This window comes from Crocuta crocuta, unplaced genomic scaffold (assembly GCF_008692635.1).
Source record: "Crocuta crocuta isolate KB4526 unplaced genomic scaffold, BGI_CrCroc_1.0 scaffold81, whole genome shotgun sequence".
NCBI lineage: Eukaryota > Metazoa > Chordata > Mammalia > Carnivora > Hyaenidae > Crocuta > Crocuta crocuta.
Window position 1 is genome coordinate 1266431 of NW_027527808.1, and position 15381 is coordinate 1281811.

Consider the following 15381-nt stretch of genomic DNA (forward strand, 5'->3'; position numbering starts at 1 on the left):
AAAATTTAGGGGGGGAAACATGGGAAAATCCCATTTACCTTGATGTGAGGTTGGGTCTCGCTAATAGTGACTGTATATCTGGAGCTCATAAAAGAAATAATCTATATTTTAAAAATAATTACTAATATAAGAAGAGCCTTAGACAAGCTCATAAAATACCCATATTGTAGGGGAGGGGTGCAGTTAGTCTCCTATAAAGAGTTAACTAGAAATGTTAGAAAATAAGACCAGTAACCCAACAGGTAATTTGACCAGGCATATAAATAGATGACCAAAAAAAAAAAAAAGGCAGCGCAAATGGTTCTTTATGATTCAAAAAGATTTCTACTCATTCTTTATAAGAGAAAAGCCAGTTAACCGGACAGAATTATTTTTCACCTCTCCAGTGAGTTTAAAAAAAAAAAAAAAGTTTAATAACATACTCTGTTGGAGAAAGTGTGGGAAAACAGGGAAAGTACACTGTTAGTGAAGCTTAAATGGATATAACACCTACAGAATTTAGCAATGTTTATAACACTGTTTATAATAATTACAATTGTATTTTAAAAATTGCATATAATACAATTACGTAAAGTTTCTTTTTGAAATTATAAATTTGGGGAGAAAATCACTTAAGGACTCCTAAGAAGAGAACATTTAAAATAATATAGCATTTCCTCAAGTTTTATTTCAATTAATTTTTATTTTTATTTTTTTAATGTTTATCTACTCAGAGAGAGAGAGAGAGAGTGTGTGTGTGTGTGTGTGTGTGTGTGTGTGTGAGTGCAAGTTGGGGAGGAACAGAGAGATGGGGAGAGAGAATCCCAAACTGGCTTAGTGCCTAGCCCAATGCAGGGCTCAGTCTCACAACCATGAGATCATGACCTGAGTCGAAATCAAAATTTGGATGCTTAACCGACTGAGCCATCCAGGCACCCCTCAATTCATAAAATAAATACTCTGAAATGGGTTTTTCTTTGTGTATAGCCTGAACCACCAAAGAAACCATCTAATTGGAGAAGAAAACACGAAGAATTCATTGCCACCATAAGAGCAGCTAAAGGCCTTGATCAGGCACTTAAAGAGGGTGGAAAACTTCCTCCTCCTCCTCCACCTTCTTATGATCCTGGTATGTGGAATTTTGTTGACAGAAATGTTCATATGGAAAGAAAATTCTAATCGAATTTTTATAAATTTTAAGTTCTTATTAAAGTTAATTTATAATTATAGAACTTGATGAGGCATAAGCTTTAAAAGTTTAACTGTAAAATAATGCTGATTTTTCCAGACATTTAGGCTTATAAAGACACATCAGTATTGAACATAGAAATTCATTATTTTCTTTATTTCAATACTCTTATTTAAACATAAAGCATTATAATATCATTTGAAACATTATTATAGTAACTTTCAAATGTTGATATACCAGGAAGTATTTGAAGATGCTCACTATCAATTGAAATGTAGTCATCTGGTAAGATTCACATTGTTTTGTTGCCTGATATCTTTAGTGTCTTCTTATCTGGGAAGGAAAAAAAAAAAAGTACTATTGTTTCAAAATGGTACATTTTCATATAGGGAAACCACCATAAAAATTTATTTACCTAAATTGTGCCTTAAATTCACATATTACTATATTTTCTTCATTAGGTAGATAAAAGTTGCTTATCTGTTATTACCAAAAGTAAGGTAAGGTGCTGGCAACTTCTATAAGATATTGAGATACTGAAGGATTTGAAATAACACAATTGACACTTTGACATTGGCTGTTAGAGTACTCTGAAGAGGTAGTTATTTTTGTATAACAAGTTAGCTGCGTTAAATTGTGTTAGTATTCTTATTGAGATTTATTTCTCAGTAAAGAAAAGTCTTATAAAGTAAGTCAGGGGGATGAAAGGTACAGCATAGGGAAAAGAATCATAATGCTGTAATTATAATTATAGTGACAGATGATAACTACACTTACTGTGGTGTCAATTGAGTAATGTATAGAATTGTGGAATCACTGTTGATTGTACACCTGAAACCAATGTAACATTGTATGTCAGTTATACTTCAGTATTAAGATTTTTTTAAAAAAGAAGTCCTTTAGAAAACCTAGATACGATCATTTTTAACCTTTTGTTGTAGTGGAGAGGTTAACTATTTCTATAAAGGGCCAGATCATATTGTAATGAGGTATATTTTTATCTCTTTCATCTGTTGGGACTTCTAAGAGAAAACTGTGTAAAGTCAATGAAACTATTTCTTGATAGTTTTACTCTACTATTATCATTTTTTTTTTAAGTGAGAGTTCTATCAAGGAAGAAGGGCAGAGGGAGGGTCAGAGAGATGGAGAGAGAGAGGGAGAGAGAATCTCAGGCAGGCTTCATGCTTAGCATAGAGCCTGATATGGGGCTCTATCTCACGACCTTGGGATCATGACCTGATCTAAAATCAAGAGTTCAAGAGTTGGACACTCAACCAACTGAGCCACCCAGGTGCCCCAACAATTTTACTCTAACTAAAATGAAAAATTTTAACAGATGAGCCCAAATTTTAAAATTTATTTTTAGTGTAATGTGTTATTACTGCTTAACTTAGTCTCCAGTATAAAAATATGTATATATGGTGAAAATATAAGATATATTATAAAGGCAAAGTATTTTTTCCTCTACTTATTCATTCTTTTGTACTAAGGATTTATGTTTTAGGTTTTGTTCCCCTCAAATAAGATTCTAAGCTGGGAGGAAATCAGAATTTACCATATACTAGCAGACTTTTTTCTTAAATGTCTTTACCAAGTTTAATGGTCAGGTTGGGTGGTTATAAGGAAATGACAAGTTTTGCTTATCAGTTTGCTTTTGTTACACATCTTGAATTACTCTCCACAAAAACTTATAGTTCTTTTTGTTTCACTTTAAGAATTATGTTATTTGTTTCTTTTTTCTGTTTTAGATTATATTCAGTGCCCATATTGCCAGAGGAGATTTAATGAAAATGCCGCTGATAGACATATTAATTTCTGTAAAGAACAGGCAGCACGTATTAGTAATAAAGGCAAATTTTCTACTGATACCAAAGGAAAGGCGACTTCTCGGACACAGGTGAAATGCTCAATTATTTACAAATCAATGAGAAAATGACTCAGTTTTATAATTTTTTGCATATGCTTTACAGAACATTTGACTATAGTTTTCTCACCTGCTACTGTTCGGGGACTTAGTAAAAAATTTGAATGTTTAATTGATAAGTAATTAAAATTATTAATATTAAATGAACTTGAGCTTATACAGATTTGAAAATACATAGGTTGATAAAGGTTTAAAGAAAAGGTAAGAAAACTAGTTAAAAAGTAGGTGAAGCATACTAGGTGAAACAAGAGAGGTTAGGAGTGAGAAAATGGCAGTAAAAATCCACATTTTAATCATGTAAGTACCGAATGTTTCCTTGTTATATGTGACCATACACATGGGAGAGTTAAGTCCTGGGGTCAAGACCTACTGCTACTTCAGAACTTTCAGGCAAGTAACATTTCATGTAGAAGAGCCTTTTTTTCTTCATCTGTGAGGTAATCTATGTGATTTTTGTGAGAAGCAAATGAAATGGAGTATGTGAAAGCAATTCTAGAGCCATAAACCATGGAAAGATTTTGTTACATGAAATGTTACAGGACTGTTGTTTTTCATTAAGCATATTGTGACAAAGAAACTTTGATAATGTCATACTTTTAAGCAAATTTCATTTTTCACAAAGCTTTCATTTACAGTTTATGTATTTATTACTATATCTTCATGCATAAAACATCAACATTTGGTTTGGAACTGAAAAGCCTATTAACTAATTTTGAATCATTTTGTTTACTTTTCTCAGTATCACTGACAAGAAAGTGGAAAGCACATCAGCTATTAATAATCATAAAAATATCAATAACCCTCTTTACACCCTATCCAAATGCTGCCTTTATTTAAATATATAAACTACTTTTCTATATTTATTTAAATCTTTCTACAAGATTGCTCTTTGGAGCCTGGGTGGCTCAGTTGGTTGGGCATTCGACTCTTGATGTTGGCACGAGTCTTGGTCTTAGGTTCAGGAGGTCAAGCCCCATGTTGGGCTCTGCTCTGGGAGTAGAACCTGCTTAAGGAAAAATAAATAACAAGATTTCTCTCAGAATGTACTATAACTTCTGAAAATTATTTGTTTTCAAAATATCACATTTGTCTTCTTTATATGTCTACATAGGTAGCTTTACTCTAACATGTATGCAAAATATCAGTCTATTTTCTTGTCCTTCTTTTCCATTTCAAATTTCTCCTTCCATCTGTTACCCTCACAATTCTTCCTATGCAGTTATGATTCACAGCCTAGAAAACAGATCTTTTATTTTCACTTCTCTCCTCTCCCTGCTAGTACTGTAAATTTAGCAGACAGTAAATAATCATGAAATTCATTTTGTTTGTTACTTAGGAATAAACTATTGGATTAAAAGATGCCATTACAATGGGGAGTCTTCTTGAGAAGATACATATTGAAGTTCTGTTAATATTATTAAAAATAGAACATTTCATTATTATTATCATCATGTGGGGAAAAAACAGCCAAGAAAATTCATTTTGAAGAATTTCCAGAACATATGTCTTAACAACATTTATCTTTTACTTAAAATACTTAAGATTATTAATATGATTTTTTTCTTTAATCATAACAATCAGAAAAAGAAATAGAAATAGAATAGACTGAATGTGTTCCAACAACCTGGAGCCAAATGATTATAAGTGTAAAATCCAGGTAGCTGATAGTTCCCACATTAAACTGTATCAATTCTGATTCTATGCCCAGTCCTAAATAGTCATTTCAATGTAACCCCATATTTTCTCATCTTTATTCATTCAAGAAATATTTATTGAGTTCCCTCTCTGAACCAGACACTTTATCAGGTACCTGGTCCTCATTAGTAAACTAAATAGAATACTTTCCCTAAAGATGCCTAAAATGAATTCTTATCATATTTAGTAACTATAATCTGGCCTAATTACAGCCAGCTCACTTTTTGACTGTGCTCTGATCAAAATAATGAATAAAATACAATGAAGATCAATTTCTAATAGGTAAAAACAAGAAGCTTTCCCAGTTAAATTTCCATCTTTCTTCTTCATTAGGAATTTTAGCAAATTCTGCGGTGGCATTCAACTTACTTATTTATGTATTTATTTAATAATGTTTATTTTTGAGAGAGAGAGCGTGAGCAGATGAGGGGCAGAGAGAGAGAAAGAGACACAGAATCCGAAGCAGGCTTCTCTGCACAGAGCCCAATACAGGGTTGGAACTCATGAACTGCAAGATGCTTAACTTACTGAGCCACCCAGGTGCCTGATCAGGCACTATGCCTGATCTTCCCCACCCTCCATAATCTAAACCTTCCATCCCTCCCAATCAGCTTAGTTCCCTACATGCTGTAAAATCTACCCCAATTTGGGTAGATTGGTTTCCTCCACATTTGCATCTATAAAATGGGGATAATATATACCTTGTAACAGTTATCAAGAGCATTCAATGCAATAATGCCTATACCTGTAGTTTCTTCTTTGACTCATAGTTTATCCAATGTGAGTCATTTACTTCCAGATCTTTGGTGTTCCTCTAGATGTTTATTGCTGTTTTTTGGAGTTTTTTTGAGTTAATTCTCTTATCGTCTGAGAACATATGTGGTAAGATTTTTATCTTATTGAGATTTGTTTTATTGCCTAGCATGTGGTCTCTTTGGTGAATGTTTCAACAGTCTTTCAACTATGATTGTGAGTTTTTCAGTATCATTAATTTACCGGTTTTTGCTTCAAATATTTTGAATCCTGACAGCTTCAAACTGTTGGTTGAAGTATTTAGGCGTTTACAGTCAATATATTTATTGATATGTTTGTGGTGAAGTCAGCCATGTTGCTGTTTGTTTTCTATTTTTGTCTTTTTAAAAATATTTTTTAAAGTTTGTTTGTTTATTTATTTATTTATTTAGAGAGACAGAGAGACAGAGAGTGCCAGCAAGGGAGGACAGAAAGAGAGAGGGAGAGAGAGAGAGAATCCCAAGCAGGCTCAGTTCAAAGCCTGGTGCAAGGCTTGAACCCACAAACTGTGAGATCATGACCTGAGCCAAAACCAAGAGTTGGATGCTTAACCTACAGAGCCACCCAGGTGCCCCCCTAGCCCCCGCTTTTTTTTTTTATTCTTCTGGTACTTCTTCCTTGCCTCTTTTGTCTTAGTAAAAGACATTTTATTTTCCCTATTGGCTTTTAAGCTATAAATCTTCATATTTTTAAATGGTTACTCTAAGAATAACAAAATACATTTTTAACTTATCTATATCTATGGATATTTTCATATACTTCTCACCAGTCTTAGTGTTATTGTTATATATATGTAACTCTATAACCTTATAAGCCTATCGATATTTCTGATATGTGCTGTATTACAGTGTTATACTTACACTTCTAAAAGTCATCTGTCTTTTAAAGAAATTAGGAAAAGAAAATAAAGTCATTTATATACATATATACACAAATAATTGTTGACTCACGCATATATTTTGTTTTCCTTCTGCCACCGCCACCTCCTCACATACATATGTGTTTAACTTACATACTACTTACTCATATATTATCATTTTCAGATTTCTTCTTGTAATCTCAGTTGCCATATTATGTCATTTTCTTTCAACCTGAAGAAGCTTCTTGAGCCTTCCAAGAGTGCACAAGTGCTAGCAAGGAATTTTTGGTTTCACTTTTCTGAAAGAATGCCTGTATTTTGGCTTCAATTCTCTGTTGAGATTCTCTGTGTACTCATTCACTATTACCTTATTTTCCTTTCGTTCTTGTATATATATTCCTTTACTTCTTGAACGTATTTGTAAGTAACTGTTTTGAAGGTCTTTTTAACTGCTAAATTTAATGCACCTGTTTCCATATAGGTCCATTTTTGTTGACTATTTTTGCCAAATAAAAATGGGTCAAGCTTTTCTCTTTCCTTTTTCCTTTTCTCTCATTGCTGCCCCTTTCCCTTCCCTGCTCCTGTTCCTTTCCTGCAGTTACATCCAGAATACACGGTTACCAGTTTTCGAGAACTACTTGTAGATGGTTTCCAGTTTCTTAGAAATCTTTTTTTGTTTTATATTATGTATCTAATTATTGTGATATCATGTGATATTTATAGATATGTTCTTGTTTTTTCATTTATGGCTTCAATTATGTACATAATTATTATTGATCATTTGGTGCTTATTGCCCTTAAAAATTATTCATGACAGATGTTCATGTGAAGAGCCTTTTTATTTGTTTCTTACATATATCTAAGACTACTGCCACTCTGAAAGGCACTTTAAATTATTGGCTTTAGTTTGCCTGACCACCTTGTAATGCAGATTTATACAGCAAATCCATATGATGGCCAGACTTGTTATAATCTAAAAAGGTGTTGGCCAGCAGTTTTTTTTTTTCTTTTTATCTGTCATCCTGTGCTTATAAAGTGATTTTTTTATACTTTCCAGAGCATTTTCACTTTTTAGTTGAAAGGTCAATCCAAATAGTGCCTTCTATTTTATCAAAAATGTATGCCTTCTGTTTTTTAAGCTCTTTCCAATTTCAAGAAAAAGTCTTTATAAATAAACATAAATATTTCACTAAAGAAATTTATTATATTTGTGATCTATGTAAAAAAACACAAAATAATAAAATTACAAGTGCATATTTAATGGAGAGAAATATGTATTAAATATAACTGCATAAAAATAAAGTGGTTTTGTTTTTTTTGTTTTTCTGATGACTGAAATGGATTTATATAAAATGATTGATAGCTAGAGTCATCCTGAAAACTTTTATTATACTGGTGGAATTTCACCCAGCCATAGAATAGAGGAAATACAGTTCAGTAAGGAAGAAGTCAGATTACCTAGGTCAGAGGAACAGCAAGTTACTGAGAGGCAGGTCAATACATTTTAAACATGGCATTCAGAATAGTATGAGGCTTCAGTAAAGAAACTAACTTGACTAGTTTCAGTCAAAAGTAATAGGAAATGTTATAGGAGATAGATAAGATTAGGCTAGATTCTGGATATCTCAGACAAAACCTTGACAAAAAAATTGGGTGAAACAGTAGGAGGCTTAATATAGAGAGGGAGGAAAAACAAAGCACCTTTTGAAATAAATATTTTTTTCTAGTTGTAAACCATTAATTTTTAATATGTACATAAAAATAGTTAGTCCTCAGTATGTAATGGTACCAGGGCTCTTCCCACCAGTGTCCAGTCTAAAGATGTGACTTCTCTGTATGTAATATGCTGTACCAACTCCCTTTGTCTATGCTAATTGTTTTGTTCTTTTTTTGGTAGCTCACAGAATATGAGTGGCTCACCAATCCTGTTTCTTAATGCAATTTTATTGAGCCTATTTTTAGTAGACATGCCTCACATTTTAACAGGTCTTTGTTAGGGCTTGTTTTCCATGTTGTTGTTAGCTTTAAAATCTTTCCTAATGCCTTCACTGGTATTTTAGTGGGAGAGACTGATATTAATCAGATGCCCTTTTAAAAACCGGAAACACCTCTTAGGTTTTGAGAGAAAAAGTATCTTTATATGACTTAACTCCAAAGGGTCCTAGTCATTTGTTCATTTGAGAGACAGTTATTAAAGGTTTTTCAGGTGTCAAGTACTTAAAAAATTTTAGTCTCTTGCATAGTAGTGCCAAATGTGTGTCTGTGTGTGTGTGTGTGTGTGTGTGTGTGTGTGTGTGTGTGTGTGTGTGTTTGGCAGGGGGGAGGAAAGAGAAACCTCCTTTTATCAAGATTTATTTTCCTTAAAACATCACATACTAAATTTTGAAGGGTGTAATGTTTGACTTTAAAATTTATGTTTAGCCAGCAGTTTTTAGTAGCAGTACTTCTTAATTTTTATACTGATTGTTATAAAATATCATTTGATTTTTCTTTTTGATTTTTGAAAATTAGGTTTAAAACTAGTTTTTTGTGTGAAGTCCTAAGCGGTCTAAATATGCATTGGGCTAAATCTCAAGTATAGTAACCACTTTATAGTTGAAGCATAGAGCTAGAACTGAAGTGCCATGAGTCTTATTAATTCCTGTTCTATGATTAAGTTGGGGTGTTACTTTGGGCAAGTTCATTTCATTATATTGGAGCAGGTGGTCAATAAGATGCTTTAATATTCAATAACAGCAAAATTTGGCTCAGGTAAGAGACAGTAAAATAAAATATCTCTCTAGAGAGTGGAGAAAAAAATAAATACCCTATCTTTTCTCAGTCCATGTTCTATTCATCTAATGTCTGGTGAGCTTAGTGAAGCCAAATTAGCTCTTTCTCTTTACAATCAGGAAATCCATAAAGCAACTATTGTTAAAACTTATCCAGTGGCACCTGGCTGGCTTAGTCGGTTAAGCGTCCGACTTTCGCTTAGGTCATGATCTCGCGGTTCGTGGGTTCGAGCCCCGTGTCGGGCTCTGTGCTGACTGCCAGCTCAGAGCCTGGAGCCTGTTTCAGTCTGTGACTCCCTCTCTCTCTGACCCTCCCCTGCTCACGCTGTCTCTTTCTCTCTTTCTCTCCCTCTCTCTCTCTCTCTCTCCTAGAAATAAATAAAAAACATCAAAAAAAAAAAACTTATCCAAACTTATTTGCAGTCTTACAAGTTATTATCAGTAGGAAATATGGCTGAATTTTGTATATGAAATCTAAAACCATGCCCAGGAACATGTAACAATTTTGACCTTTAAAGCTGCACTATGAAGTGAGCATCATTGGATGTTTCCAAGTTTTTCTATTAATACTTGCTTGGCTTTTAAAATCTTAACAGCGAAGAAATTTTTTCCATTTGGCCATTTTTCCCCCCCTGTTAACTGAGCAGAGCAGAGCTGCTCTTAGTTTATTTCAGCAGTGGAACATCTGAGCCAAACTTTTAGTTTAGTATTTGGGGAAACCTCTCTCTGAGATGATGTATTATAATCTATATATTCTCAATTTGGGGAATTCAGTAGCTAATAAAAATTTGCTCATTTAAGGGTATAGGAACTTTTGAAATGCTCGTTTACAGTCTATAATCAAAAAATGATGTTGATAAAATATTTTATTTTCATTATTTTAGTATAAGCCGCCTGCACTTAAGAAGTCAAGTTCTCCTGGAACTGTATCACCAGGATCTTCACGATTACCACAGCCAAGTGGCACTAGCAAAACTGTTATAGGTAATGAGCTCAATAAAATAATTTGATTGTGGGTTTTTTTGTTGTTTTGTTTTTTGTTTTGTTTTGGTAGAGATGGAATTGAAGAGAGTGTTGTGTTCTGGATTATTAAAATAGGTTTATAATTTGGAAGAGATGTGGAGGATAAGTAATTCTTTCTGGGTAAAAATAAAGTAACTTTCAAAAACTTCTACTTAGGATATTTTGTAGTACCTTTTTTTTCTACCTTAAATATCTGGCCTTAATATTTTTACTGGTATATAACCTGTCAGAGTTGTTAACCAAGTTCTTTTCTTGATTCTTTAACCACAGTATTTTTCCCTCATTTCTATATATACTGCTCTAAACTTGACAATTATCTTAATAAACACGTGTTTAATGGTTTAATGAAGATATTGATTAACTGTAGTATACCTTTATATGTAAATTGTAATAAAGAAATGTGGACATTGTAAATGAAGGATGCTCTATGTTCTCTGAAATTTCATTTGAAAAAAACATTTTTTAGTTGATAACTTGTTTTGATGTATTGCCACAAAGATTTATCACCACTAAAGCATCGTTTTGCTTGTCAGATTACCCGTTTCATGTGATTTTTCTTTTTCAGTCTGTTGTTAAAATTAGTACCTTTTTTATTATAAGGTGTGCCTTCAGGTAAAGTGCCCTCAGTTAGCAGCTCTTTGGGAAACAAACTTCAGACCTTATCTCCATCCCATAAAGGGATAGCAGCTCCTCATGTAGGGTAAGTCTGTTTGAATTTAATTGATTAGTGGTGTGTGTGTGTGTGTGTACACATATATATGTATATAAATAATGCTAACGTTTTATTTTGTTTAGGTAATTGGTTTTTTTATTAGCCTTGGTTTTCTTTCTAAATTTCATTTGTCTTTTAACATATTGCTGGTCAGGGACACATACACTACTGTTCAGTGTCTAAAATATCCATTTTGGAAAAAATTCTAGTGGACTATATCAAGAGCCCAAAAACACATTGATATTTTCAGTTGAATAATTTTACTTCTGGGAATCTAGTCTAAAGAAATCATTAGAAATACAGAATATTTTTGTAATAACCAATTTTTATTAAAAATTATGTATCAGGCACTGTGCTAGATGTTTTTCACATATTTTTATTAAAACCACTCCACCGTAGGATGAGGGGATCAGAGAAGCAAAGTAATGTGCTCGAAGCCACACAGCTATTAAGAAGTGAAAGCAGGATACCAGTTGGAGTCTGGTAAAAATGAAATCAAACCACCTAAATTTCTAGCTTTGTTTGAATAGAAAATTACAAAAAATAGGCATATTATGCAACCATAAAATGTATATAAATTTTAAGGAGATGATTCTACTGTTACAGGAGAAGAATATAGGACATAAGCTCCATGTATACTGTGATAGAAGCTATAAAAATGTATGTAGACAAAATATGCTGAAATATTAACAGTGGATGATTATTTTCTATTTATTTAATACTTTTAAAATACGTTTTATCTTTCTACAGTTTTATATACATGGGCTTTAAGAAAGTAGCATAATTAAGCTCTCCTCAGTTATTTTAATGTGGGAAAATTTTGTTGGTAACACCAGAGATGTTAAAAATCCTCCTATCTCAGTAGAAACTTGTTTCTCCTTCCATTTGGATAAATCAGAAAATCAAGGTTACCATGTAATCATTAGAATGAGAGCTTATGTCTATACAGACACGTGAAGTTGATTTAGGAAATATAACACACATATTTTCAGATATGGGTTATCACCTTTGTTTTAATGTAGGAAACATATATAGGGTTATCTATAAAGTAAAAATAACTGTCTTTTCCCCCCTAATTTGGACTACATATAAAGCACAAAATCTAAAATAAGTTAATGTAAGTATCATTATAGAAAAAGAAAAAAGTCAGCTAACAAGATCTGATTAGTTAAATGTATTTTTTTCTTTTTGTTGTGCTTCCAGAAAGAAGACACAGGCTATCCTTAAGAAAGAGACAGGTTATCAGTAGAACAGCTATTTAAAAAGTAGAAAGTTCTCATCTTTTGGTTGTAAAAAATGATTTATTATAGTTTTTTTAGTTTCTCTATTGAGTTCACTCATACTTTTTAATTAAAGTGTAGACAGGAATATATATATATATGTTTTAACTTTCACAAAGCCTCTTTACAATATCACAGGAATGCCTTTCATGTTGTGTTATAGTTTTATTTACAGTTGTCTATGAATTAAAAGCTGATATTTTTTAGTGCCTTTCCTCACTACAGGTAATTTTATCAGTTGGCAATATTGAGTTGTCCTGACACCCTACCCTGTATTCTTAAGGGCATGTTAAGCTGGCTGGTGTAATGAAAAGGGGCACTGACTTTGGATTAGAAGATCAAGCTTCTAGATTCTGCTTTGCCACTAAATAGCCATATGACTTTATGCATACCTCCTCTGTCTCACTCAACTGATCTAAGAAAATCTGATCAACATTTATATAATCCCTAGGAGAAAATGCGTTTTTACTAACAAGCCAAGACTTTGAGCAAAGTAATTTTATAAATTATGCAGTGCTTACAATGCCATAAAGATTTAAAATTTCGGATTGTCTCACATGGTATGTCTCACTGTCAAACATAACTGTGTAAATCTCAGTTGTTCATTTTATATATAGTCCTTACATCTTAGAAGAATGTTTCCAACTTCTGCCAAGAGCTTTGGTGTTTGCTTGTGGCCAGTATATTACCATATTAACTGGAACATTACTATGTTAAGTAGAACCATTCATGGCTATTTGTGTAGTGGCAGAGTTCAGTGTTTTTATTTTTTGGAATTATTAAGTGTATTCTTATTCATTAATTATATTGATTTGTATTTTTCCTTTGCTAGATTGTAAGCTCTCTAATAGGCCAAAGCTCCATGTATCTGCCTTGCTTACAAATGTAACTATAAAATGTAGTATAATGCCTGGCATATAGACCCATAGTAAATCAAAACAAAAAAAATGAAATAAATTAAATCTCTCATTTGTTAACCTATTGGCACATTATAGATCATAGTTCTGATACTATTGGGGTAATTACTTGAAGTTTGTATAGCAGTCATTATTTCCATTGACAAAGATTCAAGATTGAGTAACGGTAGAATTAAGACCTCTGGTTAGCTGTAATGCTCAAGAAATTGAACACTTTCTGAGGTTAATGAAACAGTCATTTCAGTAGCTTGGGGTTGTTTAAATAAGCCTTGTGTATATAATCTTGATTGCAAGCAGCTTTAGTTGTGCATAACAGTGATGTGTAATATTTAGTGTTTACTGCAGAAAAATTTATCATGAAAAATTCTCATATTTGGTAATTAACTTCTAGATAACTTGTGGGTCAGCCAATTTTATCAGATTTCTTTTAAAGCAAAAAATACCCTCAATGGTATTATGCTAAGTGAAATAGGCAGAGAAAGACAGATACCATATGTATTCACTCATATGTGGAACAAGAGAAACTTAACAGAGGACCATAAGGGAAGTGAAGGGGGGAAAATAGTTAAGGAGAAGAAGGGAGACAAAGGGTTGATGGGGGGTTGGGGAGAAGGGAAAATGGGTGATGAGCATGGAGGAGGGCACTAGTTGGGATGAGCACTGGGTATTATATGGAAACCAATTTGACAATAAACTATACATTTTTTTAAAACGATGAATTAGGGGCGCCTGGTTGGCTCAGTCAGTTAAGTGTCCAACTTCGGCTCAGGTCATGATCTCACGGNAACTCTTCCCTGCTCATGCTGTCTCTCTCTCAGAAGTGAATTTTAATTTTTTTATTTTTTTTTTTTATTTCTAGGAGAGAGAGAGAGACAGCGTGAGCAGTGGAGGGTCAGAGAGAGAGGGAGTCACAGACTCTGAAATAGGCTCCAGGCTCTGAGCTGGCAGTCAGCACAGAGCCCGATGCGGGGCTCGAACCCACGAACCGCGAGATCATGACCTAAGCGAAAGTCGGATGCTTAACCGACTAAGCCACCCAGGTGCCCCTCAGAAATGAATTTTAAAAAAATCAAATATCAACGATTTACTTCTGTTCAGTTTCTGTGAAAAACAGACATTTACTTTGGAGATAGGCTATTATAGATGAAGTGAAACTAGAGCAACAGAATGCATATAAGGAGCATTTCTTAATAAACTGAATTTGGTTTCTTGTACTTTAATTGTATTGATAAAAGTAAGAAACTGATAACTGATTTTTAAGTACATTTTTGTAGAAGTGGAAATAGGCCTTTCTCAAAAGCCATACTTTTTATATGTATGAACTGATTTTGTGTAGAACCCTGTTTAAATTTTTATGAACTTCTGTCATTTATTATTAATCAAACATGCCTTAAAAACTAGAATTGCAGAGTTTGGCTTCTTATATGGACAACAATGATTGAGGCTATTGGTTTAGGGAAGCTAACTTTGCCATATGTATAGGATTTGATGAGTTTAGGATCAAAAATAGAAGTATAACACACTTCAAAACTTTGAGTGCCTCAGAACATCATAACTTTTGTGGTCTGCAAAGACATAAAATGCAAACTGGTAATTTTTTTTCCAATATTCTTTCAGATGTCACTTTTTTATTATACCTACTCTGCTTGCTGTAGTCTTAAAAGACTGAGTGGTTTACATGTTTCTTGGGTAATTCACTCTCATGATATCAACAATAAACAAGGACCTTCCCAAGGTCAGGGTTTATTTCAAATTAAAACCTATTTCAATAGGTTGATATCATTGCCAAATATTTCTTAAAATGTGAATTCATACTCAGCTATGAATATTTTGAAAGCTTGCCAAAGTATTATTCCTTTTTAGGTACCCTACTTATATTGTGGCAGTTATATGCAACTACAGTTAGTAATTTTTAATTAAAAAGTCCTGTTCAAGGGGCACCTGGGTGGCTTAGTTGGTTAAGCGTCCGACTTTCGCTTAGGTCATGATCTCACGGTTCGTGGGTTCGAGCCCTGCATCGGGCTCTGTGCTGAGAGAGAGCTCCAGCTCAGAGCCTGGAGCCTGTTTCAGTCTGTGACTCCCTCTCTCTCTGACCCTCCCCTGCTCACGCTGTCTCTCTCTCTCTCTCTCCTAGAAATAAACATTTAAAAAAAAAAAAAAGTCCTGTTCAAAATTACAATTTATTTTCTGTAGAAGTGTAATATTAGTTTGACAAAAAGTAACATATTTGTTTGGGATTA

The 15381-nt window shown here is 33.3% G+C and overlaps 1 protein-coding gene across 1 annotated transcript in view; it reads left to right on the forward strand.

The window, feature by feature from the left end:
* Nucleotides 1-15381, forward strand: part of ZC2HC1A (zinc finger C2HC-type containing 1A) — a 49434-nt gene that overhangs the window by 18512 nt on the left and 15541 nt on the right. Inside the window, exons 4-7 of the mRNA XM_077774254.1 lie at nt 967-1108; nt 2917-3065; nt 10094-10193; nt 10833-10932. Coding sequence (XP_077630380.1) covers nt 967-1108; nt 2917-3065; nt 10094-10193; nt 10833-10932 — 491 coding nt within the window. The remainder of the gene's footprint in view (nt 1-966; nt 1109-2916; nt 3066-10093; nt 10194-10832; nt 10933-15381) is intronic.